Here is a 27809-nt window from a genome sequence, read left to right as displayed (position 1 = left end):
GATGTATAGATATATATTTATTTTCATAAATGGAAAAATACTATATATGCCATTTTAAAGACTTTTTAAAACGCTCAGTATTTCATAGAGATACTTCTATGTCAGTAAACATCCATTATGAATTCTTGGTAGGTACATGATAGATAACATGGATATGCTTATGTTTTAATTATATTATAAACCACCTAGACCACTTCAACACTTTTAGTGAAGTATAGTAGACATGAGATTAACATACACATATTAAAGTTTTAATTTTGACGTGTATATATTCTGTATAAATCATCATGGTAATCAACATATTTATCACTCTAACAATTTTCCATTACTGCTTATAAATCCCTCCCTACTGTACTACCTTCATCCCCCAATCCCAGGCAAGCTCTGATCTGTTTTCTTTCACTATATATTAGCTTGCATTTTTTTTAGAATGTTATATAAATATATCCATTTACATATGGTAAAATGTAAACTCTTTTTGTCTGACTTCTTTCATTCAGCATGTCCATCCATGTTTTGGGGTACGTTAATAGGTCTTTTTAAAAAATTGCATAGTATGGATTTACCACAATTTATTTGTTCATTTATTAATGGATATTTGGGTTGTTTCTAGTTCAGGGCTATTACAGACAAAGTTGCTCTGAACATTCTTGTACAAATCTTTGTATGGACGTCGGCTGTCATGTCTCTTGGGTGGGTAAATATGAGTGAAATGGCTGGGTTATATGTAGGTGTATATTTAATTTTATAGGAAACTGCAAGTCATTTCCCAAAGTACTTGTACCATTTTATATTCCCACCAGCAGTGCATGAGAATTTCAGGCTATCCTTTTCCTGGTGAATTTCCTTTACACCTTTTCTATAAATATGTTATGCATACATAAGAGTGTCTATTTCTAGATTTTTTTTCTTTGATCCAGTTTTCTTTCTTGATGCTAGTACCCCACTGTCATAGTGAGGCTTTGCATAAAGTCTTGAAATCAGATAGTATTAATCCTCCAACTTTATTCTTATTTTAAAAAGTTGTTTTGGCCATTTTAGGTCCCTTTGCTTTTCTAGATTAATTTTAGAATCAGTTTTTCTACGAAACCTGTAAAAAGATTTTGAAATTTGATTTGGTTTGCATTAAATTTATAGACAGAATTTACAACTTGCAATATGGAGTCTTCTGGCCAATAAACATTGTATATTTCACTATTTGTGTTCTTTAATTCTCTCAAAAATGTTTTGAATTTTCTAGTGTATAGGTCTGTTGTATCTTTTGTCAAAGTTATATCTTTTGATGCTTCTGTAAATGGTATTTTTTATTTCAATGCTTGTCATTATATATGAAAATACAATATATAGCAGATTTTTGTATATTAGTCTCATCCTGCAACCTTGGTAAATTTAATTACTATTTTTTTAGAATTTTTGTAGAGATTCCTTTGGATTTTCTACATAAGTAATCGTGTCTGTGAACAAAGACTGTTTTACTTCATTTCTAACTGAATGCATCCTTTATTTCTTTTTCTTGACTTATTGCATGCCACCTAGAATGTGCAATACAATGTCGAATAAAAGTGGTGAAAGTGAACATTCTTGTCTTTTTCCTGAATTGAAGGAGAAAGCATAGTTTTTCACCATTAAGTATGATGTAGCTGAGGAATTTCTTTTTTATTCCTAGTTTGCTGAGAGAGTATTTATTTTAGTCAAAAATATATATTGGATCTTGTTAAATGTATTTCCTGCATCTGTTGAGACAATGATGTGGTTTTCTTTTTTATTATTATTTGATATTTGAATATTAAATGAACTTTACTTTCCTGGGGCAAAACCTAGTTATGATATATATTTCTTTTTGTATATTATTGAGTTTTACTTACTAAAATTTTATTTAGGTTTTTTTTTTTTTTTTTGCACTTAAATTTACAAGGGATGATAGCCTGTAGTTGTCATGTTTGTGTATCAGGGTAATTCTGACCTCATAGAATGAGTTAATAAGTATTCCTTGCTTCTTTAGTATTCCAGGAAAATGTTTGTATAGAATGGATATTATTTTTTCCTCAAATGTTTGGTAAATTCACCAGTGAAGCCTTGAAAAAAATACAATGAGGAGAAAATAAGTCAATTGAAACTGATTCATAACTGACGTAGTTATAATTAGCAGACAAAATCATTATTTATTAGGTACAGTTACTATAACTGTATTTCATATATTCAAAAAATAGAGACAACGAATTAACATAAGTGGGAAACACAGAGTTGATGGAACCTAGTAAACAAAACTGAGAAGGATATAGAAGACTTGAGCAGCACAGTCAACTAACTTGACCTAATTGACAATTAAACATACAAACGAGATATACATTCTTTCTAAGTACAAATGGCAGATTTACCAAGATAAACCATGTTATGGTTCATAAAATAAGTCTTTATACATTTTGAAGGATTGAGTCAAAGCAGATATGTTTTCTGACCACCAATCAATTATATTGGAAGTCAATGAGAAAAATAACTCTGGAAAATCCCCCAAATATTTAGAAACTAAGTAGCATACTCTAAATACCTCAAAGGTCAAAAAAGAAATCAAAGGCTAAATGATAAAGTATTTCAAACAGAATGAAAATGAAAACCCAACCAACTTTCAAATTTTGTGAGGTATCTCTTACATTAATTTTCTATTGCTATTGTAACAAATCACCAGAAACATAGTGACTTAATACATATTTACTATATTTCAGTTTTGGAGATCTCAGTCTAAAATGGGTTTCACTGGGCTAAAATTAGCAGGTCTGTGTTTATTTTAGAGACTCAATGGGAGAATTTGTTCCCTTGTCTTTTCCATCTGTTAGAGGCTACCTGCATTCCTTGTCTGGGTCTCCTTCCTTCACGTTCAAAGCCAACAGCATAACATCTTCAAATCTCTCTCTGGTTCTCTTGCCTCCCTCTTTCACTTGTAAGTACCTTTTGATTATATTTGGATCCACTGGGTTAATGCCAGTTAATTATTCCCTATCTCAAGATCCTTAATTTTTGTTTTTAATATTGTTTGTTAGCATGGTAACAAATGCAGATTTAAATAGTCCACAACATATAATTAGCCTACTGAACAACTCCTATTGTATGCCTCACAGTTACCAGCTGAAGGTATTTCACTATAGGTTTTCACAACTCCTGATTCAAACCTTTAGTCTTTTAACAATAAAGTATATTGCTATATACATAATAAAATACATTAACTACTCATTTTCCATATGATATCTTATAGCCACTTGTCCATTTTATATGTATGAGATCACAGTCTCTAAAGATTCTGTTGAATATCTATGTTCCCTTTCAAGAAAGGAAACAGATTCTTTTTCTTTTAAATAAGAAAATATGTAGACTTAGAGGGACTTTACATAAATGGCCATGTGGATAACCTGTACAAAATTAAGCTATTTTCAGTTCACAGACTACAAGCAACTGAACCCAAATGTCCAAATGTACATTGTTTTCTGCACTACATTGCAGCTAATATTGCAGAACCAGTAACATTTTTAAAAGTTGCTATTACCACTTCTGTCTACTGTAGCAAGATACTTTAAGTTACAACAAAATCTTAGGAAATAAGACTAAATAATATCTGTTATAGTAATACCTTACTCTTTACCAACTCCCACCTCCCCCACCCCTTCAGAATCACACACAGCTGTCTTCTGTGACAGACAGTCTAAGAATTGTGAAAACCCAATTTATGTAGCATATCTCTTGGTCCACTGTCTGGACATCCTGTCATGTTCTGCTCTGTTAGTCATATGCTGAGTGACAATACATCCCAACAAGGTGCCAGCAGGATTACAGTCTCTAAGAACTGAGCAGATAGAAAGAAGGACTTTAGAAATGGTTATCTTTCAACATGTCTAAGCAAATAACACCTTGACTGTTAATATTATAATGATAGAGTCTTGTCCAAAATGTAACCTTTGGAGACTTGAAGGGATAGTCTGGTATAAAAGTATTATCAAAGAAAAGAATACACCACCTTCATACACAGATCCTGCAGGCCCTAGCATGGTTGATCTCCATTCATAGATGTTATTGCCTTTAGGACCAGCACTGCAGTTTAGGTGGAGGATGTAAGTGATGTGTGCCAGTTCCTTCTGAATCCTGCTCTTCCCAGGGCATCGTGTAACTTCCTGTGGGACTGCTCTCTTCCTTCTCCATGATCTGCTCTTAGCTCACACTGAACACAGCTGTTTCCCACAGTTTTCTCCGTCTGCACCAACCCTCAACTTTACCTGAAGATCCTTAATTTTATCACATTTGCAAAGTCAGTTTTGCCATGTAAGGTTACATATTCACAGGGTCCAGGCATTAAGACATCTTTGATGGTCCATTATTTTGCCTACCACACCACTAAAGCAATACTCTGATGGAAATTTATTCTACTGACTACATATATTAGGAAAGAAAAAATCTCAAATTATTAACCTCAGCTTCCACCTAAAGAAACTATTAAAATAAGAGCAAATTAAACACAAAGGAAATAATAAAGATAAAATGTGAAGTAAATGAAATGGAAAACAGAAATGCAAAGGAGAAAAAAATCTATAAAACCAATCGGTGGTTACTGAGAATATCAATAAAATTAATAAAACTTTATAGCAGTAAATACCTATAACCAAAAAAGTAGAAAGATTTCAAATAAACTATCTTAATGATATACTTCAAGGAACTAGAAAAGCAAGGACAAACCTAACCTAAAACTGGTAGAAGCAAAGAAGTAATAAAAATCAGAGCAGAACTAAAGGAAATAGAGACTAAAAAATTAAAAAAGAAAATACAAAGGGTCAATAAAATGAAAAGTTGGTTTTTTGAAAAGATATACAAAATCGATAAACTGCTTGCCAGACTTACTAACAAAAAATAGAAGAGATCCCAATAAAGTCAGAAATGAAAAATGAGACATTACAATTGATGCCACAGAAATATAAAAGATCATCAGAAAATATGAGCAACTATACACCAACAAACTGGAATATCTAGAAGTAAATAAATTTCTGAATACTACGATCTTCCAAGACAGAATCAGGAAGAAATAGAAAACCTAAACAGACTGATAGCAAGTAATGAGATTGAAGCAGTAGTACCAAGTCTACCAACAAAAGTCCAGGACTGGATGACTTTACTGCTGAATTGTACCAAATTTTCAAAGAAGTAACACTAAAATTAAAGAGGAGGGCACTTGCCCTCACTCATTTTATAAGGCCAGCATTACCTTGGTACCAAAATCAGAGACAGATGCAACAAAAAAAGAAAATGATAGACCAGTATCCCTGGTGAATATAGTTATAAAAATCCTCAACAAAATATTAGCAAACCAAATCCAATAGCACGTCAAAAACATAATATACCGTGATCAAATGGGATTTATCCTGGGGATGCAAGTATGTTTCAACATACACAAATCAATAAACATGATACTTCACATCAGCAGAATGAAGAAAAAAATCCATATGATCATCTCAATAGATATAGAAACTGAATTTGGTAATATTCAATATCCCTTCATGATAAAAACTTCAAGAAATTAGGTATGGAAGGAATGTACCTCAACACAATAAAGGCCATATATGAAATATCCACAGCTTACATCATACTGAATGGGGAAAAGCTGAAAGCCTTTCCTCTAAGAACAAGACAAGTATGATCACTCTAATAACTCCTATGCAGTGTAGTTCCAGAAGTCCTCACCAAAGCAGTCACAATCAGGCCAGTGCAAGAAATAAAAGGCATTTAAGTTGGAAAAGAGGAAATCAAATTGTTCCTCACGCTGGTAATAGAATCTTATAGGTAGAAAAACCTAAAGACTCCACCTAAAAACTCTTAGATCTGATAAATACAGTAAAGTTGTAGTATACAAAATTAATATGCAAACATCAGCATTTCTGTATACCAGTAATGAACTAGCTGAGAAATCAAGAAGGCAATTTCATTGACAGTAGCTACAAAAAAGAAAAAAAAGGTAGGAATAAATTTAAACAATGATGTGAAAGATCTCTACTGGGAAAACTGAAAAGTGCTGATAAAAGAAATTGAAAAGTACACAAATGGATCCCATGCTCGTGGACTAGAAGAATATCATTAAAATGACCATACTGCCCCAAAGCACTCTACATATTCAATGCAATCCCTATCAAAATGCCAATGTCACTTTTCAGAGAATTAGAAAATACAATCCCAAAATTGGTACAGAACCAAAATAAGAGACCAAATAGCCAAAGTAGTCATGAGCAAAAAAAAAAAAAAAAAAACAGAGCTGAAGATATCACACTACCTGACTTCAAAATACATTACAAAGCTATAGTAATCAAAACAGCATGGTATGGGTACAAATGCAGACACATAGTCCAATGGAACAGAATAGAGAATGGAGAAATAAAGCCACATATTTACAGCCAACTGATTTTCAACAAAGGCACCAATAACATAAATTGTGAGAAAGGACAGTCTCTTCAATAAGTGGTGCTGGAAATATTGATATGTGGAAGAATGAAACTGGATCCCCTATCTCTGACCATATGCAAAAATAAACTCAAGATGGTTAAAGACTTACATGTAAGACCCGAAACTGTAAAATTGCTGCAAGAAAACTTAGGGGAAACACTTCAGGACATTGGGCTAGGATCTAGGGAAAGATTTTATGACTCAGACCTCAAAAGCACAGACAACAAAAACAAAATAAACAAATGGGACTAAAGGTTCTGCACAGCGGCGGAAACAACACAGTAATTAGACAACCTGTTGAAATGTACTCAGCTCAACAAAAAAATCCCATTAAAAAGTGGTTAGAGGACATGAATAGGCATTTCTCAAAAAAAAAAAAAAAGACATACAAATGGCCAACAGGTGTATGAAAAAATGCGCAACATCACTAATCATCAGGGAAATGCAAATCAAAACCACTATGAGATAACATCTTACCTAGTTAGAATGGCTGTTTTTTAAAAGATAAAAAGCAACTGATGTTGGCAAGTATGTGGGAAAGAGGGAATACTGTTGGTAGGAATGTGAATTACTGTAACCACTGTGGAAAATAGTATGGAGATGTCTCAGAAAACTAAACATAGAACTAGCATAGAACCCAGCAATCCCACTATTAGGTATTTATCCAAAGGAATAGAAATCAGTATATCAAAGGGATATCCTGCACTCACATTTATCCCAGCAATATACACAGTTGCAAAAATATGGGATAAACTGAAACATCCATCAGTGGAAGAACTCAGTAAGATAATGTGGGATATATACACAATGGAATACTACGAGGCCATATAAAAGAGTGAAACCATGTCACTTGCTGCAATATGGATGGAACTGGGGGCCATTATGTCCAGTGAAATCACCTGGCACAGAAAAGACAGATACTGCATTATTCTCACTCATATATAGTAGCTAAAAAAGTTGATCTCATGGAGATAGAGAATAGAATGATAGATACTAAAGGCTGAGAAGGGTATGTAGGTAGAAGAGAGAGATGAAGAGAGATTGATAAATGGGTGTAAACATACAGTTAGATAGAAGAAGTAAGTTCTATTGTTCAATAGAGTAGAGTGATTGTAGTTAGCAACAATGTATTACATATTTCAAAGTAACTATAGAAAAGGACTTGAAATGTCCACAACACATAGAAATGATAAATACTCAAGATTATGGATGCCTCAGGTACCCTGACTTGATCATTACACATTCTAAGCATAGAACAAATACATGTACCCCACAAATATATAAAATATATGTATCAATGAAAAGTAACTCTTTTTTAAAACACTGAGATTTGATTCTTTATTTGGAGATGTTTAATGTAAAAGCCAAAGGTAAAAAGAAATTTGTGTTCTAGATATCTGTTTTTGATAGAGTTTAAGTCTATACTCATTTTTTTATACTTTTATGTGGGCCCTCATGCTCTTCAAGCTCCTCTTGAAATTTGAATATAGTGGAAAGGTTTTCATATATAATAGGAAGCATAATAACAATCCAATATGTATTTCAAATAGCAACTCCTGAGAAGATGCTGGAAAAACTGATAGACTTACTCTCTAGTGTTTCTTTTGGTTGACATCTCTCAGTGATCCAATAGTCTGACATATTTTATCCTCATCATTATTCTTTTTCAGATCATTTACATCTTCATTGTAAAACGTATCTTTCTCTCACCTGGGTTTCTTCTTTGTTCCTTCCTAGTTTTTTAGATAAATTGTCACATATTCCTAGATTCCCATCAGGATCTGTGAAAGGAAGAAAAGGGGAGGGGGACAGAATAGGATCCACTATCTATAGAAAGTTTTTTCCTCCCCAGAATTTTACAGAGATACACACATTTTGGTTACATAATTTGCTTTTGTACAGTTTGAGTCAAAGTTGTAAGTGTGCCCTTCACCCAGTTAGTATGCATGGTGTGAATTTACCCATTCCCTACTCCCCCCTCCCACCTATTTGATTTCACTTGAGTTTTACTTCCATATGTCCACATAAGTGTTGTTCAATTAGTTCAGTTTAGCATTGAGTACAAGTGGTGGTGGTTTTTCCATTCTTGTGATACTTTACTAAGAATGGCCTCCAGTTCCATCCAGGTTGTTACAAAGGATACTAGATCACCATTTTTTTTTTTTTATGGCTGAGTAGTGCTCTAGAGTGTGTGTGTGTGTGTGTGTGTGTGTATCACATTTTATTAATCAGTCATATATTGATGGGCATTTGGGTTGATTCCACATCTTTGCAATTGTGAATTGTGCTGCTATAAACATTCGCGTGTAAGTGTCTTTTTTTATAGAATGTCTTTTTTTCCTTTGGGTAAAGAGTAGTGGGATTGCTGGATCAAATGGTAGGTCTACTTTTAGTTCTTTGAGGTATCTCCATACTACTTTACATAGAGGTGGTACTAGTTTGCAGTCCTACCAACAGTATATAAGTGTACCTTTCTCTCTACATCTGTGCCAACATCTGTTGTTCTGGGACTTTTTGAAAAAGGCCATTCTCACTGGAGTTTTAGGTGATACTTCATTGTGGTTTTGATTTGCATTTCCTTGATTAGAGATGGTGAGCATTTTTTCATGTATTTTTTGGCCATTAGTCTGTCTTCTTTTGAAAAGTTTCTGTTCATGTCTTTTGCCCACATTTTAATGGGTGGTTTGATTTTTTTCCTTGCTGATTTGCTTGAGTTCTTTGTAGATTCTGGTTATCAGTCTTTTGTCAGATGTGTAGCATGCAAATATTTTCCCATTCTGTAAATTGTCTCTTTGCTCTATTGATTGTTTCCTTGGCTGTGCAAAAGCTTTTTAATTTGATTGGGTCTCATTTATTTATTTTTTGCTGTTGTTGTGATTGCTTTTGGGGTCTTCTTCATAAATTCTTTGCCTAGACCAATATCTGCAGGAGTTTTTCCATCATTTTCTTCTAGAATTCTTATAGTTTCATGCCTTAGATTTAAGTCTGTTATCCATCATGAATCAATTTTTGTGAGAGGTGAAAGGTGCAGATCCTGTTTCAGTCTTCCACATGTGGCTATCCAGTTTTCCCAGAACCATTTAAATAAGGATTCTTTACCCCAGTGTATGTTTTTGTTTGCTTTGTCAAAGATCAAATGGCAATATGAGGATGGATTCATATTTGTGTTCTCTGTTCTGATTCATAGATGTATGTCTCTGTTTTTGTGCCAGTACCATGCTGTTTGGGTTATTGTAGCCTTGTAGTATAGCTTGGAGTTTGGTAAAGTGATTCCTCTTGATTTGTTCTGCAAAAATTCTCAATAAAATCCTAGCTAACCAAATTCATCTGCACATCAAAAAAATAATTCACCATGACCAAGTGGGATTCATCCCAGAAATTGCAAGGTTGATTCAACATACACAAATCTATAAATATAATTCACCATATAAGTAGAAGCAAAAACAAAGACCACGTCCTCTCAATAGACACAGAAAAAGCATTTGGCAAAATTCAGCACCCTTTTGTGTTAAGAACTCTTAACAAAATAGGCATAGATGAGACATACCTCAAAATTATTAAAGCCATATACAACAAACCCACAGCCAACTTCATACTGAAGGGGAAAATTTGAAAGCATTCCTACTTAGAACTGGAACCAGATGAGATTACTATCACCACTTCTATTCAACATAGTACTGGAAATCCTAGCCAGAGCAGTCAGACAAGAAAAGGAAATCAAGGATATCCAAATGGGGAAAGAAGAGGTCAAACTATCACTCTTTGTTGACAATATTATCTTTTTTTTTTTTTTTTTGAGACAGAGTCTTGCTTTGACGCCCAGGGTAGAGTGAGTGCCGTGGCGTCAGCCTAGCTCACAGCAACCTCAAACTCCTGGGCTCAAGCGATCCTCCTGCCTCAGCCTCCCGAGTAGCTGGGACTACAGGCATGCGCCACCATGCCCGGCTAATTTTTTTTATATATATATTAGTTGGCCAATTAATTTCTTTCTATTTATAGTAGAGACGGATTCTCGCTCTTGCTCAGGCTGGTTTCGAACTCCTGACCTCGAGCAATCCGCCCGCCTCGGCCTCCCAAAGTGCTAGGATTACAGGCGTGAGCCACCGCGCCCGGCCTGACAATATTATCTTATGTCTAGAAACCCCCAAAGATTCACCCAAGAGACTCCTGGAACTGATAAATGAATTCAGCACATCTCAGGCTACAAAATCAGTGCACACAAATTGGTAGCTTTCATGTACACCAGTATCAGTCAAGCTGAGAATCAAATCAAAGATGAAATACCTTTGACAATAACAACAAAGAAAATAAAAAACTTAGGAATGTATTTAAGGAGGTGAAAGACCTCTGTAGGGAGAATTATAAAACACTGAGGAAAGAAATTTCAGGGGATGTAAACAGATGGAAAAACATCATGCTCATGGATCAGTAAAATCAACATTGTTAAAATGTCTACACTACCCAAAGTGATTTACAGATTCAATGCGATCCCCATTAAAATGCCAACATTTTTTGCAGACCTTGAAAAAAATGGTTCTATGCTTCCTATGGAACCAGAAAAGACCCTGAATAGCTAATGTAATCTTACATAATAAGAAACTATTCATTAGAAGAGACAAAGTTTTAAATATAATGTAATGTGAACAATAGTGCCAATTTGTAGGATCTCAAAACCTGGAAAAAATATAAGTTATTAAAATGTGAAAAAATATCAGGAATAAATGAAAAGGGATTAAAACTGAAAGATCCATTATTGGAACATTCTACTGTTTATGTATAACCTGTGGCAATGCACTTGGGCCCTTCCTTGTCTAGTTAAGAAGTATCTATACTTAATAAATCCTCAGGCCGGATGAGGTGGCTCACACCTGTAATCCTAGCACTCTGGGAGGCCGAGGCAAGCAGATTGCTTGAGGTCAGGAGTTTGAAACCAGCCTGAGCAAGAGCGAGACCCTGTCTCTACGATAAATAGAAATTAATTGGCCAACTGATATAAATATAAAAAAACAATTAGCCGAGCATGGTGGTGCATGCCTGTAATCTCAGCCACTCTGGAGGCTGAGGCAGTAGGATTGCTTGAGCCCAGGAGTTTGAGGTTGCTGTGAGCTAGGCTGATGCCACGGCACTCACTCTAGCCTGGGCAACAAAGTGAGACTCTGTCTTAAATTAAAAAAAAGTCCTCATAGCCTCACCTTAATTTTGTTTCACTTCAATCTATAGACCCAGACTCTGGACACATTAATCTCAGTGTTGAAATGAGGAAGTTTATGTTGTATTCCTTAAGAAGGGAGAGCTAGAAGGGGAACTTTTTATAATTCAGAGTCTCTTACCTGGCTATTAGGTGGCCACAAGATCTTCAGCCAGTCTGCTCAGTTTAAGTACTTCTAGGCCATCCCATTCTTTTTATCAGATTGTTGGGTAAAAAATTTTAAATCTTCTGCTAACCCTGAAAATTCTCTCCACAAATGTAGAAAAGAACAAAAACAGCTTTATTATTGAATAAACATTAGCAGAACTATACAGTGAGCATCACAGACAATCCACCAAGGAGACTGCAGACTGAAGGAAATCTTACTCTTTTATATACCCAGGCATATATATCATCCACTGTACATTTGTGTTCTTACATAACAATAACATGTTACAGAACTTTACCAGTACCATTTACTATACTTAGTTCATCCTAAACTCTTCTGGTAAGAAGAGTAAACTCTTCTGGGTGCCCATCTGTGTTACTTAATTGCCTTCATCCAAATGAAAAATAAAACTTCTATCTTTATAATAGTTAAGGTAGTTAGCTAGGTGCCCAGGTGAAACTTCCATAGTGATAGGAAGACATGGCTTTATGTTCCTTGATGCTTACATTTCAAAGAGATGGCTCCGGGGTACTTAAGAAAACATTTCTGAGTTGTAATGCTGACATAAAGCTTTTTTAGCTGTTAGAAAGATTTGCTTATATATCAGAGGATAGAGGTAAGATTTACAATTAGAAGTCTTTTCAAGCCAAAGATCTAAGAAAAGGGAGAGAGGAAAAAGTCTTTCTCCTTTATGGCGCCAGGGAAAATTGGGGAAAAAAAATTAAATTCTTACAACTTACTTGGGCACATAAAGAAATAAAGAAGAAATTGTACAGTAAAGATAAACAATATTAAATTTACTGACATGGTATCTTTATTAAAAGTTGCCCTTATGGCCGGGCGCGGTGGCTCACGCCTGTAATCCTAGCTCTTGGGAGGCCGAGGCGGGCGGATTGCTCAAGGTCAGGAGTTCAAAACCAGCCTGAGCAAGAGCGAGACCCCGTCTCTACTATAAATAGAAAGAAATTAATTGGCCAACTGATATATATATAAAAAATTAGCCGGGCATGGTGGCGCATGCCTGTAGTCCCAGCTACTCGGGAGGCTGAGGCAGAAGGATCACTCGAGCCCAGGAGTTTGAGGTTGCTGTGAGCTAGGCTGACGCCACGGCACTCACTCTAGCCTGGACAACAAAGCGAGACTCTGTCTCAAAAAAAAAAAAAAAAAAGTTGCCCTTAGATTTATATTGCATAGCTAGTTGGATACCTTGGGAGTAAAAGGTTACTTAACCTGCCTTATGTAATCACCTCTTTTAAATTCTTTTAACCTGTGTGGAATGGTGATGTTCCTCTTTTTTTTTTTAATACAAAATGAATACTTTATTCAATAAAAATAAGTAAAAGTAAAATTTAAAAATTTTGATGATTAGAGTGCTATTTTATTTTTTTTATTTTCATTTTTTTATTTTTAAAATTTTGTAGAGAAAAACAGAACTAATACTCTTTAAGGGCTCCATGAGTTATCCAGATCCTCTGGAGATCAAAATAGTTTATAGAATTATAATGTTCTGAGTAAAATTAATACGGTTTTAAGAATGTATTCCAATAGTATTTTTATAAAGAGCAGTCTGTCCTAAAATCTAGAACAAAAGGCCTCTACTATAGTCATACAAGATAAAACATGATCTGAAACTGAATGAAAATCAACTTTAAAAGTTTTTTGTCCCAATTTTAAATTGTTGTCAACATTGAAGGGCAGAGAAAAGTTTCATTTGTTCAAATTATGTAGGCTGAGTATTAGCATTAAACTTTTCCTTGTTTCCTTCCAGCCTTTACATAATACTTTACATAGTTATAAATGTAATACAGGTATAATTTTGTGCCTTTTGCCCTTCTCCTTTTTTTAACTGTAACCTTATCCTCCTTGAGTCTCATTAGCCTGAGTCCAAATCTATGCTACTAGAAGTGGCTTATCAAAATCTATGCTGTGATTTAATCCTTGCCAGTAGATGTGAAACTTAAGCAGTTTACCTTATCTTAATGTGGACTTTCTAAAGACTAGTCCAGAAGTGTTTTTTTTCTATTTGCTCTTAATTAAAGTGACTTAATTTTTAAAATTTTTTACTTTTAGCTCTTTTATATTTCTTTACTGTTTTATCTTTTTAACTATAATTATCTCCCTATGATTGGCTTGTTTGTAAATTATCCTTTTGCAAAATATTAATTATGAACTTTTAGCAGCTTAATAAAAATTTAGTAGATTGAATATATAGGAATTTTGACAGAGTTGACTTGTTAGGATAATTGTAATGAAAGACCAAACTATAAATGTTTTAATTCTTGTTTGAAATTCAGTGAAAAAAAAAAAAAAGATTATGTAATATGCATGTAATTGTGCTTTTTAAATGCCAGAAAGAGGCCGGGTATGGTAGTTCACGCCTGTAATCCTAGCACTTTGGGAGGCCAAGGCAGGTGGATTGCTCGAGGTCAGGAGTTCAAAATCAGCCTGAGCAAGAGCCAGACCCAGTCTCTACTATAAATAAAAAGAAATTAATTGGCCAACTAATACATATATAGAAGAAATTAGCAGGGCATGGTGACGCATGCCTGTAGTCCCAGCTACTTGGGAGGCTGAGGCAGCAGGATTGCTTGAGCCCAGGAGTTTGGGTTTGCTGTGAGCTAGGCTGACGCCACGGTACTCACTCTAGCCTGAGCAACAAAGTGAGACTCTGTCTCAAAAATAAATAAATAAATGCCAGAAAGAAAATAGGCCAAGATGTTCACAATATCTCAGTGATAAATAGTTTTTTTCAACTTTATATTCATCTATACTTTATAAGTGTTCTTCAGTGGGTATATCTTTTTATGATTAGAAGAAAATACTAATGTAGATAAGGGGAGGTTATGCCAGCAATAGCAGTGTTGTTTGTCATTCTTGTACTTACTATGCAACATTTCTGAGAATCAGGACTTTAGACTAAAAAGCATGACTTAACTATTGGAGTTTCTCTAAGAGTTGATATCCCTGCAACAAAAAAGAGTATATGTTCTAGATGATGTTTTTACACAGAGTGTAAAAACAGGATGCATTATATGTCTCTTAACTACTCTTGACTCTTCTATCCTTGTCAGTTTTTCTCAGTATTCTAACTACTTCAGGCTTCAGGGAATACTATTTATAAAAATGCACATGAGTTTAATAAAAACCAGTACATTTATGAATCTTCTATTTTAGCCCCTTCTTTCTCCAAGTCAGTGGTTATCTCTTACTTTTACAAATGGTTTTTTTCCAATAATGTAAAAATTTGCTAAAATCTTGAAGTCACTGTTACTTTTTGTTTGTATTATCATTTTATATTTCAAAGGAGCAGATATTAAATATTCCTATAAGTATTTAGTTCTCATGAGGAGTCCAAGTAATCATGAATCCCATTCAAAGATTATTACTTGCCCTGTGGTGCGTTAATGCAAGACAAGGAAGAAAAACAATCTATGTCTGCTTTGAGAATGTCGGTAATACCACTTTTGCACAGAGCAGCTATTATTTGTTCAGTCATCACATTTGAGTGCCCACCCTGTGCAATGGACAGAGAAAAGAACAAATCTGAGACAATATCTTAAATTTAATTCCCCCATTCTAGCTAATTCAGTGCTAATTGTCCTATCAATCAAGGAATTTGTCTATCTCTCTTCCCCCCACCCCTTTCCTTCCTCTCTGCTTCCCTCTTCATTTCCTTCTGCCGACCCTTCCCGGTACCCTGCACACCTGAATTTTACTGCACTTCTTCAGTTATGGTGGTAATGGGGATGTATTTCACAATCTCACTAGGCAGTAGGTATGTGTATGTATATCAGTGTTCAGTTTTTAAAAGCACTGAGTATCCTAAAGAGGTGTATGCTCTTTCTGTCCCTCTTTTTCTGAATTATTACTTAAATCAAGACATTAATTAGCCACTTGAACAAGGTGAGTAACAGTTCCTGTTGAGTAAGTAGCTGCTAAAAAAATATTAAATGAAAGAAATGTTTTTTGGTTGGTTACATGTGTGGGAAGAAAAGTTTATCTATATCAGGGGTCCTCAAACTTTTTAAACAGGGGGCCAGTTCACTGTCTCTCAGACCGTTGGAGGGCCGTTGGAGAGTGTGGCACACGTTCCACACATGTGCACTGTGGGCCCAGTACAAGTCGGCTGCTAAGCAGTACAGGCAGTGGCGGCAAAAACACCTGGCAGGCCGGATGAATATCCTAGGCAGGCAGCATGTGGCCTGCGGGCTGTAGTTTGAGGACGCCTGATATATCTTACTTTGGTTTTTGTTGATTAGAGGAAACTCCTCCTGAGTTTATAATTGATCCCAAAGAATCCTCCAGAAAGTGTTTTTCTTCTTTTCTGTGAATGGAATTTAGAGCTCAATTCATACAAATGTGAAATAAAGTAAAATTTAAGATGTATAGGTTCCTCAAACTCTGTAACTCTTGAAAGGATTCTGTTATGAAAGCAGAATTAAAATCACAAGCATTTTGGAGGAGAGATATAAAACAGACTGGTTTTTAATATATATATATCTCAAATTAGAGGATCTATTAAAAAAGAGACAACTACAGAATATACATATTCAGTAAAAGGCTTTGAGGCAATAGCAAATTTAAACGCACCCACGTTTCTGTACTTTGATTGAGTAGGCTACAAAGGAAGAATAACAACTGGTCTAGTAATGTTTTCTTGTTCATTATGGTTCCTGAGAAGAGTAAGAATAATTGGTTTGAGGTGTGTGTAAGAAAGATTTGCAGAGTATATTTTATGATGGTGCAGTGATTTTGAGAAGAAGATTATTAAATGTCTCCTTTTTCTGTTCCCAGAAAAAGTTTGTGTTCACATTCTATTGTTCTATAAAAAAAAGATTTGAGGCTGTCTCAGAATCTCAAAGAATGATCTTATATTTCTGTAGGCAATCAGATTAGATGAAACCCTTCAGTTTCATGCTTATTTGCTTTTGGAAATGTCTCTATTAAGTGGCCTTTCTTTGACGACTCTTTCTACCCATCCACCTGTAGCACCTCACTCCTATCTGTTGACTTATAAATTGCCTTCTGCAGGATCTTTTTAATATTATCTCTTTACTATCTGAGGGGTAAATTATCTTTCACTTGCACATCTAGGTGTTGAATGATTCTTCAGAATTTATAGGCCAGATGAAATTTTTTTAATTGAGACATAGTCTCACTCTGTCACCCTGGTTAGAGTACAGTGGGGTCATCATAGCTCACTGCAACCTGAAACTCCTGGGAGCAAGCGAACCTCCTGCCTCAGCCTCTCAAGTTGCTAGGACTACAAGTGCACGCCATGACAACTGGCTACTTTTTCTATTTTTAATAGAGACAGGGTCTCACTCTTGCTCGGGCTGGTCTTGATCTCCTGAGTTCAAGCAATCCACCCACCCTCCCAGAGTGCCAGAATTACGTGGTGAACCACCATGCCCAGCCAAGCCAGATGAATTTTTAAAAGTCCTTTGTAAGTTTAAATGATCCATCTAGAATTTTTAGTACAGTGGAATAATTCAGTAAAAATTGTCTTTTTTTTCTTTTCACCTCAGCAGTATGAAAAGCCAACAGTATTGATCTGAGATGAAAACTGAATGTTGTAGAAGTGCCGCCTGCCTAATGAAACCTTAATCAAAGTGTCCTTTTCTTGTCTAGAAACCTTAAAAAAACTAAATTCTGAACATATTATTTTTTATAGCTTGAAGGAACTTTAGATATTTAGTCTAATTCTTATAATTTATAGTTGAATATAATATAGGAGCCTGAGAAGTGTTGATTTGCTTAAGATCACACAGTTGGTTAAAAGTAGACCCAAGTCTAGAATTGGCTTACAAGCCAGTTTTCTTATGTAAACTCTCACCATATACTGAATTACATGCTTTGGTATGTCCTAACCATGAGAGAGGAAAACCTAGGAACCTAGGATACTGGTTAGAAAGCTATGAGTTTGTGCCTAAGACATTTACCATTGCAATCTCTGAGCTTTAACAACACAATTGTTTACTTGATCAGCCAATTATCTCCTTTTTTCTACTAAATTTTTTTGTTTTGATTTTTTTTTTTTTTTTAGAAACAGGGTCTTGCTTTGGTGCTCAGCCTGGAGCACAGTGGCATGATCATAGTTCACTACAGCCTCAAAATCCTGGAGTTCGAGCAAACCTTCTGCCTCAAGCTCCCAGGTGTTTTACTGGGGGCGGGGGGACAGAGTCTTGCTCTGTCACCCTAGCTAGAATGCGGTGGTGTCATCTTAGCTCACTGCAACCTCAAACTCCTGGGCTCAAGCAGTCCTCCTGCTTCTGCCTCCCAAGTAGCTGGTGCTACAGGTGTGTGCTCACCATGCCTGTCTAAATCTTTTTATTTTTTGTAAAGACAAGGGTCTCTCTTGTGCTTAGGCTGGTCTCAAACTCTGGGCCTCAAGCAATCCTCCTGCCTCGTCTTCACCAAATGCTGGAATTACAGGCATGAGCCACTGTGCTTGGCCTTGAATTTGAATTTGAATATCACCTAGACCTAATATTTGTTTCCCAGCATGACTTTGCAGTGGCAAGTAATGGGCTTCATCTTTTATTTCAGCACAAACATCTATAACTGCACCAAAGACATGGAAGAAACCAAAAGATCGGACCCGAACCACTGAAGAGGTTTTAGAGGCAGAATTAGAGGTAAGAGGTATCAGATCTCTGGCTCATCTTCACAGCAGTGGTACTGTTTCATAGATAGGTGTGGGTTTATATCTCTTTCTTGAGATACTGTTTTTTAAGCAAAACTTGACATATGAAATTCAGAGACTAATATTTTCAAGTCCATTATATTAGAATTTTAAAAAGATTTTTAGTAGATATTTAATTTTATTGAATTCTTGTTTTTCTTTCAGACTACCTCTTCTAAAATGGCAGACTTTTGGTTAATCCTCCCCCTCCTTGTAATTGAATTTTTCTTTGTATTAACTTGATAGAAAACTAAACTAGTCAACAAAAATGGAGTTTTTTTTAAAAACACCCATTAGCAATGTTGGTAGAAATCATCCAGTACATTTTAGGGAAGTTCATTTTGAATCTGTCATCTGTTAACTACGTCCCAGTAACATATGGTTTGTCTGTGTTAAAATAAGCCATGCCAGATTTTGCTGTAGTTTAAAACATACCAAGTCTAAGAGATGATGTGAGGAAGAAACAAGAAATTTAGGCCTAAGAATTGCTCTAACAATTTCTTAGTCTGTAGCCTCAGCATCCTTAGTGTTGTGTGCTGAAGTTTATAAATGAAGAGTAGTAAACAATCTATATGTAGCTTTTTTCTTTAACTATTCTTATATCTACTTTATTAAAATAATTTATATTGAAGGTTCAAAATGATATATTAAAATGTAGAAAGTATTTTAAGGTAACTTTAAATGTATTTACCTCATAAGGCTTTTCTAGCTAGTTATAATTCTTACCCTCTTCAAGCAGCTAACAGTCCCCCTTTGTTGCTTCCCCTGTCCTATCATTGCTCTTACATGATGCTGTGTTGATGTCACAGTTAGTCCCATAGCAACCACTAAAATGTTGCATGGGTGTGATTTCCTTGTGGTTATGTAGGGGTAAAAATTGGCAGTGAGTTATTGAGGTGCAAATAGTTGCTGTACTCTTCTTGGAGCTGAACAAGAAAATGTTGCTCCTGCAACGAGTAAAATACCTTCCAAAGGCAGGGGAATCACATACATTCGTGGTATGGCTGTAAAAGCTTCAAAAACTAGTTTCTTTTTAGATTCAACTGGTTTTCTATTAGTTTTCTTTCATTATACTTCATGTTCTTTTGCCCTGTGGCTAGATTTCTAAGCATTATTGAATATAAGATAGGCTGCCACTCCCATGCCTTCAAATATTTATCCTGTTTTTTAGTTTGGGGAGTAGCAAATTTCTTTTGTAAAGAAAGGTCCACATGGTAAATATTCTAAGCCTTGTGGACTATATGATCCATGTCATAATTCCTTAAATCTGCCATTGTAGCCCAAAAGCAACCATCAACAATGTGTGAATGAATAAAGTATGGCTATATTCCTATAAAACTTTGTTGATGGGCACTGTAATTTGAATTCATGTGAAACATACTAATTTTTTTCAGCCATTACAAATGTAAAAATCATCCTTACCTTGCATATGATAGGAAAGCAGGTGTTGAGCCAGAATTGGCCTATGGGCCATAATTTGCTATAAACCTGCTTTAGCTTATTCCTTTAAACATGAGAACTGTTTTGAATCCTTTCTAACTAATCACTTTTTCCTTAATGCTATAGTTTAAAATTAAAAGAAAAAGTATTTGGTCATTTACTCATGGACTTCTTTCAGAAATTGTACTCCCTACCTTTCCTAAAATTGAACATTTCTTAGAGTAGTAAATGTTAGGTGCCATTTTCTTCATTTCCAATGATCAAGCTCTCCCTTTCCTTGATTATTTTCTCAGCCTTTAAAATAATTGTTCAGGTATCAGCCTATTTGGGGTTATATATTGGGTTGTTAAATCATTACAGATACTTTATCAGGTGTTTGAAATTATAATCTAGAATATCAAGGGTGGAGGATGGTTTTCATCTTAAAATTATGGGTTAAGACATCTTAAAATTGTTAAATTTTAGGATGTTTCCTCAATTATTATATACATAGTTGTCAGTCTGATTTTCTAGCACTTTTTAAAAAACTCATTGCGTTAAGCAGAGTGTGTTTTCAAGTAAATTCTTAACAGCTTCCTATAAAAGGTTTCCCTTTGTCCAGCAAAGGTAGGGTGCTTTCTTTCATTCATCAGTCTTGTTTTCTAAGTAAACAATTTAGGGACTGTTAGGTACTTACAGCCTAGTCGAATAGTGTTAACATTTAATTCAGCTATTTTTGTTGATTTCTTTGAAATATCCCACATAAAAATGTGCCTTAGACACTTCAGTGATTCTGTGTTCTCTGAATTATGGTTTGTTATTCATGGAACGAGTTTATTTATATTTCTTTTTCCAGTTAGAAATTGAATTTCCAAGTAATGTAGCCTCTGTTTATATATGATAGATAGTTGCTGATTTTAGGTACAGAGAAGATGCAATATATTTTCGTCTAATAACATTTTTTCCATAGTTTACAAGATCTGAAATAAGAATTCTATATCGTTGTACAATGTATTTGCCCTGCTCTTTAATAAGTTTAAGTACTATTTACATACATTCTAAATTATTAAAGATCTTTTTGATGACCTGCACTTAATTATACAATGGTATTATAAGTTCATTATGAATTAATTTAGACTATAGTAGAGAATGAAATTTTTAAAAGTGAGGCTGCTGATTGATGATTCATATGTGGTAGATCTGTTTTTCTCAAAGTTTGAAAGATATCTACTTTCTGCCATGTTTTATAAAAAGAAATCATTTCCAGATTCATTTTCCTGGAATTTTATATCAATCCTTCTTTTCATAGTTTCTCTATACTCTCTTCCCTCTGATAGGGGGTATGTGTGTATATATTTGCAAAAACTTTATTTCCATTATAGAAACAGCCTAAAAATCATCTGTTTCCATTGATAGAATGTTAAAATCTAGTGTCTTTTCTCCGGATCTAATGTATGGTAAAAGAAAATTTACTAATATTATATCTGTTATAATACTTCTGTTAAGTAACAAAGTAGCATTTGTCACTCAAATTTTCTTTAAAACATAATTGCAAGGCCGGGACGGTGGCTCACGTGATTGCTCAAGGTGAGGAGTTCGAAATCAGCCTGAGCAAGAGCGAGACCCCCTCTCTACCATAAATAGAAAGAAATTAATTGGCCAACTAATATATATAGAAAAAATTAGCCGGGCATGGTGACGCATGCCTGTAGTCCCAGCTACTCGGGAGGCTGAGACAGAAGGATTGCTTGAGCCCTGGAGTCTGAAGTTGCTGTGAGCTAGGCAGACGCCAGGGCACTCACTCTAGCCTGGGCAACAAAGCGAGACTCTGTCTCAAAAAAAAAACAAAAAAAAAAACATAAATGCATGTATCAATTGGGGTGAACCACTTTCTGATATATGCAGCACTCTTTTACACAATCCTTTGTTGAACCAGCCCCAATTTTTAGTTCTTCTTATAGTGTGAATTTATCAAAAGACTTAAAGTTCGTGGAAAGCTTTGCCTCAAGGAGTTTTGATGATTCACAAGGCCCTTGGAAAGCCATTTTGTTTGATATCTGATACGAGATGGTCCAAAATAATCTGGGGGATAACTTCAATTATTTTCTGCCGTTTAAAAATAGGCATAATACTCCAGAACTCAGATTTCTCCCTCAGAAAATATGTTCTGAGCAATTTTTTGTATATGATAAGATTTTTCTATATATGTAAGATCACAGCCTCAGAGAGGTCTAAGAACCAATAAACAAAATAGATTTTAAGTAACAAGTGGCCTTCTTGTAAAAATGAGATATGATCAGCTTTTTAAGTCTTACACATGCTTTAAGCTATTTCCTGAACTCTCAATTTCTCAGCCAGAGGACAATACCAAAAATACCTTCTGATGTTTCTTTTTATATTTGCTGAGCTTTAGTGGCAACAGTAGGAGTGCTTGTTTTAGATTTCTTACTCGGACTCTTTCATGTCCATCAGGTTCCAAGGAGTAACAGTTCTTTCCGTTCTAACTTTTGGTATATTTGGATATTATTAGTCTCATGTACTTCAGTACCCATTTGAATTGTCTGTCTTAGCCCGGGTGCTGAAATGAGAAAAGTATTTATAAAAACTGCCATTTTAGTACCATATCCTGAACACAGACATTGCTATCTTGAATGACATGTTTTTCTATCCTTTTTGAAGGGGTAGGTGTAGATCTTTATGTATATTTACACATGTGAAAAAAAGTAACCTCTTTGTTCACTTACTATTTAGCCTAAAGTTGAAGAGGACCTTTCAGTTGACAGAGTACTTGAATCTGAACAAGATAAAATGAGCCAAGGGCTTCATCCTGAAAGAGACCCCTCTGACGTAAATAAAGTGAAAACTGTGGAAGAAAATGGAGAAGAAGCTGAGCCTATACGTAATGGTGCTGAGAGTATTTCTGAGGGTGAAGGAATAGATGCTAATTCAGGCTCTACCGATAGTTCTGGCGACGGGGTCACATTCCCATTTAAACCAGGTAAGTTTGTCCCAGCCTTCCTGTGTGCCTCTTTCCTTCTCCCTTCACTGTGCTGGAACCTTAGAGAAATGTTGCCTCCTCATACAGAGATACTGGATGGAAGGAAGATATTCATCACAATGTGGTATTTACAGAATAGATCACCAGGCCTAAGTTAGTGGGTAGCAAATCCAGAGAGCTCTGTGTTGGCAGAAATGATATCTGATGCTTATATTCCCCTTTTACTAGCATTGTAAGAGCAGCTGGCAAAGGAATCTGTCAGTGCCAGGCTGGTGGAATTTGTTAAGAGAAATTATATTTTATTCATTTTAATTGAAAGAAGTATTATAGATATGACCATGACCCTTGAGATTGTGTTGCTTATCATTTCACAATCTGTGAACTCAGTTTATTAACAGAAATCACTCTGTAGAACTGAACTCTGATACAAATAACTCAGAAGCAGTATGGCTGAGTTACTGTGTATGTGCAGTGTGGGAGGTGCCCTATGAAATGTATGATAAACCCTGGAGGATCTTTCCTTTTAAGATATCATCAAATGCATTAAACTTCTGTCCTAATACTATATAAACCATGATTGACTTTGAGATTTATGGAAAAATTTGTTGTGGACATGTGGGGAAAGGTGGCTCCTTTGATGGTAAGTTTGGTGTAGGTAAAAAGTTTTTCTTAAGAAACTCTTCCAAATGTAGAGTAAGTTTTGCATGAGGTAGAGTTTGAGTGTAAAATACCAAACCTTGAAAATATTCTAGACCAATGTTTTTCAAACTTTCGGTTTTAACAGATTGAATAGGTTGTGAAATTAATATAATGGGTCACAACCAACATTTTTTTAAAAAGACAATAATAGTAAAAAAAAAAAAATCAATATATTACAACGTTTGAAGAAACTTTTATTTTAGTTGTGTATATGGTTATATTTGTCCTGGATCATGAAGTTATTATATTTCTTACTGTTAGTTGTAGTCAGAAATATATGAAAACCACTAATACTTACCACTTTAATATACTGCTGTTTCCACTACCAGCAAAACCCTGTTGGCTGGGCGCGGTGGTTCATGCCTGTAATCCTAGCACTCTGGGAGGCCAAGGCGGGCAGATTGCTCGAGGTCAGGAGTTCAAAACCAGCCTGAGCAAGAGTGAGACCCCGTCTCTACTATATATACAAAGAAATTAATTGGCCAACTAATATATATAGAAAAAATTAGCTGGGCATGGTGGCGCATGCCTGTAGTCCCAGCTACTTGGCAGGCTGAGGCAGTGGGATTGCTTGAGCCCAGGAGTTTGAGGTTGCTATGAGGTAGGCTGACACCATGGCACTCACTCTAGCCTGGGCAACAGAGTTAGACTCTGTCTCAAAATAAAATTAAATAAAATCATGTTTATGTGTTTTATGAAATTGTAACATTATGCTATTGTGAAGCTTTTTTTATTAACCTTAGGACTCAATGTACTGACATTTCTTTTATAGAACTAGGTTTGTCTGCTCTGTTAAAAAATCTAGGCTTATCCCACATCACCAAGTACTTGTAGCTACCACTAATCTTTCTTTAGGATATTGAGATACTATTGTTATTTTTAGGACTGTGTAAATGACATTGTTATCCTTCAGTTTTGCAAGAATAAAGTGCACAGTTATAGGCCCCAACTATAATTGACCAACTATCTTTTGCTCCTGTAATATTCAATAATAATAATTGGAAAAAAGGCAGTTTAAAATTTAGATCTCAATAAGCTGTTTACTTTTTAACAAATATAAGGAGATAATAAAGCTTTGGTGGAAAACATCTGCAAAATTCTCAAAGACCATCAGTGGATCTATAACCCACACATCAAGCACCACTAATGTAAGGAGAATCCATTCTGCTATCATGAAGTAATCTTAGGAGCCTAATTTTGATGAGAATTTTGTTTCAATTAAAAGAAAAAATTGTAGTTTGCTTTTATTATCCAATAAAATTTTATATAGAAATTCTCCAACTTTATATAATGAGAGTGGAATTGAGTAATGATAGCTATAGCAATAATAATAGTATCAAAGTTAGTGCTATGGCAAAAAAATTACTTTTAAATTTATATTAAAATATTACCTTAGAGTACAATGAGAGTAAGGATATCCAGAGAAAGATAAATGCACTCCCAGCTTAGTTGACTCAGCAAACAAGTACCTTATTTTCTTTAGATTAAACTGCAGGTAGGAAAGAAAATTTAGTATCTAACTGCTTAGACTTTTTATTATCTTTAATAAGTTAATTGTTTTTATGTTTTGTGTCTTTTTTCCTTTTTCTTTTCTCCAAAATCACATTTCCGAATGAACAGCCAAAGTATCTTTCTTTTCCACAAAGCCAAAATATTGTCAAATTACTTATTTCTGAGCTAGTTAAAAGTTTGATAGTTAATGTAATAAGGAGTGTTGTATGTCCCTGGCCAAAGGTTGCTTAGCATGTATATGAAGTGATTCCTACTTGCTGCAGATTATTTTACTATCCAAAAGTATCCAGAAGGGAGGAAAGAACAAATTATGACTTAAAATCTTAACATTATATTTTCTGACTATAGTTTAGTGTTTCCTTTATTTGTTCTTGAGGAGATAAAGTCATTACTGGAATCTGTTTTGTACTCTTAGGGGGGATGTACAGTCATGCGTCACTTAACAATGGGGATATGTTTTGAGAACTGTATTGTTAGGTGATTTTGTCATTATGCAAACATTATAGAGTGTACTTACACAAACCTAGATGGTATGGCCTATTCCACACCTAGGCCATATGGTATAGCCTATTTATTACTCCTTTGCTACAAACCTATTTGGCATGTTACTGTACTGAACACTATAAGCAATTCTAACATAATCGTAAGTATTTGTGTATCTAAATATATCTAAACATAGAAAGTGTACAGTATAAATAAGGTATAAAAGACAAAATATGGCTCACCTACTTGGGAGACTGAGGCTGGCAGATTGCTTGAGTCTACCAGAAGTTCAAGGCTGCAATGAGCTATGATTGCGCTACTACACTTCAACCTGGGCAACAAAGTGAGACCTTATCTCTAAAAATATATATTTTTTTAAATTAAAAAATATACCGGCATACTTTATAAACTTTTAAAAAAAATTTTTGACTCTTGACTCTTATAATAACACTTAGCTTAAAACACACAGTGTAGGCCGAGCGCGGTGGCTCACGCCTGTAATCCTAGCTCTCTGGGAGGCCGAGGCGGGCGGATTGCTCAAGGTCAAGAGTTCAAAACCAGCCTGAGCAAGAGTGAGACCCCGTCTCTACTATAAAATAGAAAGAAATTAATTGGCCAACTGATATAAAGTTAGCCGGGCATGGTGACGCATGCCTGTAGTCCCAGCTACTCGGGAGGCTGAGGCAGAAGGATCGCTCGAGCCCAGGAGTTTGAGGTTGCTGTGAGCTAGGCTGACACCATGGCACTCACTCTAGCCTGGACAACAAAGCGAGACTCTGTCTCAAAAAAAAAACAAAAACAAAAACACACAGTGTAAAACTGTACTACAATATTTTCCTTCTTTATATTATTGCTGTATAAACTTTTTTTCTGTTTTAAAAGTTTTCTATTTTTTTAATCTTTTAAATTTTTTTGTTAAAGAGAGACACAAACACATACATTAGCTAAGGCCTACATAAGGGCAGAATCATCGATATCACTGTCTTCTATGTCCAGATCTTGTTCCACTGGAAGATCTTTGGGGCAGTGACATGCAAGGAGCTGTCATCTCCTATGATAACAATGCCTTTTTCTGGAATACCTCCTGAAGGGCTTGGCTGAGGCTGTTTTACAGTTAACTTTTTTTTAATAAGTAAAAGGAGTATATTCTAAAATAGTGATAAAAAATATATAGTATGGTAAATACATAAACCAGTAACATAGTTCTTTATTATCATTATCAAGTATTATGTATTGTATACAATTGTGCTATCCTTTTATACAACTGGCCGCACAGTAGATTCATTTACACCAGCATCACTACAAACGTGAGTAATGTGGTGCACTACAAAATTAGGTTTGCTACAGCATTGCTAGGCAACGGGAATTTTTTTAGCTCCATTATAACCTTATGGGACCATTGTCATATATGCAGTTTGTTGACCAAAACGTTGTTATGCAACACATGACTGTATGTATGTACTCTGCAAACAGTTGTCTGCCTCTACCCCTTTTTTCCTAGAATCCTGGAAGCCTGCTGATACTGAAGGCAAGAAGCAGTATGACAGGGAATTTCTGCTGGACTTCCAGTTCATGCCAGCATGCATACAGAAACCAGAGGGCCTGCCTCCTATCAGTGATGTGGTTCTTGACAAGGTAAGTGTCATGCTTAGAGAAAGCTAGGTGTTTTTGTTGGTAGGAACTGATTTTAACTATCAGTGCAAACATGACATATAAACAATTTTTAGGAATTGTTAGACCAAATGGTATTTGAATAAAAATATATAATGTTTAAAAATTAGAGTTTTTCTGAACACTGTTGGGTTTTGAAAAGTTATATTACAGTTTGCAGTAATGTTTGGTTTGGGCCCATATTTGAGTGGAAATTTTTTTAAAGTTTATTAATTAATTTGTTTTTTATTGCTGTTTCCTAGTGATGTCAAAATTGTATATTTGATACAGAGCTCTTTTCCCATTCTAAAATTTCATTATGGTATCGTAGTGGCATTGAGGGCAGGTCAGAAACCTAGGAAGGTATTTGGCAGATCAAATATATGAGAGTCAACATAATTCAAGTAATATATATCTCAAAATTTCCCTAATAGATAATTCCAGTGATTATATTCCCCAATCTTGTACAAATAGATAGGCATTCTTCCTCTTTGCATCTGACCTTAGTGGTACAGACAGAAAATTAGTATAGTCA

At 35.1% G+C, this 27809-nt stretch overlaps 1 protein-coding gene and 1 pseudogene across 24 annotated transcripts in view; one reads left to right on the top strand and one right to left on the bottom strand.

Moving 5' to 3' along the window:
- The window catches only part of EIF4G3 (eukaryotic translation initiation factor 4 gamma 3), a 352113-nt gene that overhangs the window by 242615 nt on the left and 81689 nt on the right, over positions 1 to 27809 (top strand). For all 24 annotated transcript variants that reach the window (XM_075994735.1, XM_075994744.1, XM_075994737.1 and 21 more), the window contains 3 exons: positions 18378 to 18466; positions 22684 to 22930; positions 27126 to 27259. In XM_075994735.1, coding sequence (XP_075850850.1) covers positions 18378 to 18466; positions 22684 to 22930; positions 27126 to 27259 — 470 coding nt within the window. The remainder of the gene's footprint in view (positions 1 to 18377; positions 18467 to 22683; positions 22931 to 27125; positions 27260 to 27809) is intronic.
- Positions 3717 to 4339, bottom strand: LOC142861109 (ubiquitin-conjugating enzyme E2 E2 pseudogene; annotated as a pseudogene).

This window comes from Microcebus murinus, chromosome 2, assembly GCF_040939455.1.
Source record: "Microcebus murinus isolate Inina chromosome 2, M.murinus_Inina_mat1.0, whole genome shotgun sequence".
Classification (NCBI taxonomy): Eukaryota; Metazoa; Chordata; class Mammalia; order Primates; family Cheirogaleidae; genus Microcebus; species Microcebus murinus.
This window is presented reverse-complemented; position numbering and strand designations above follow the sequence as displayed.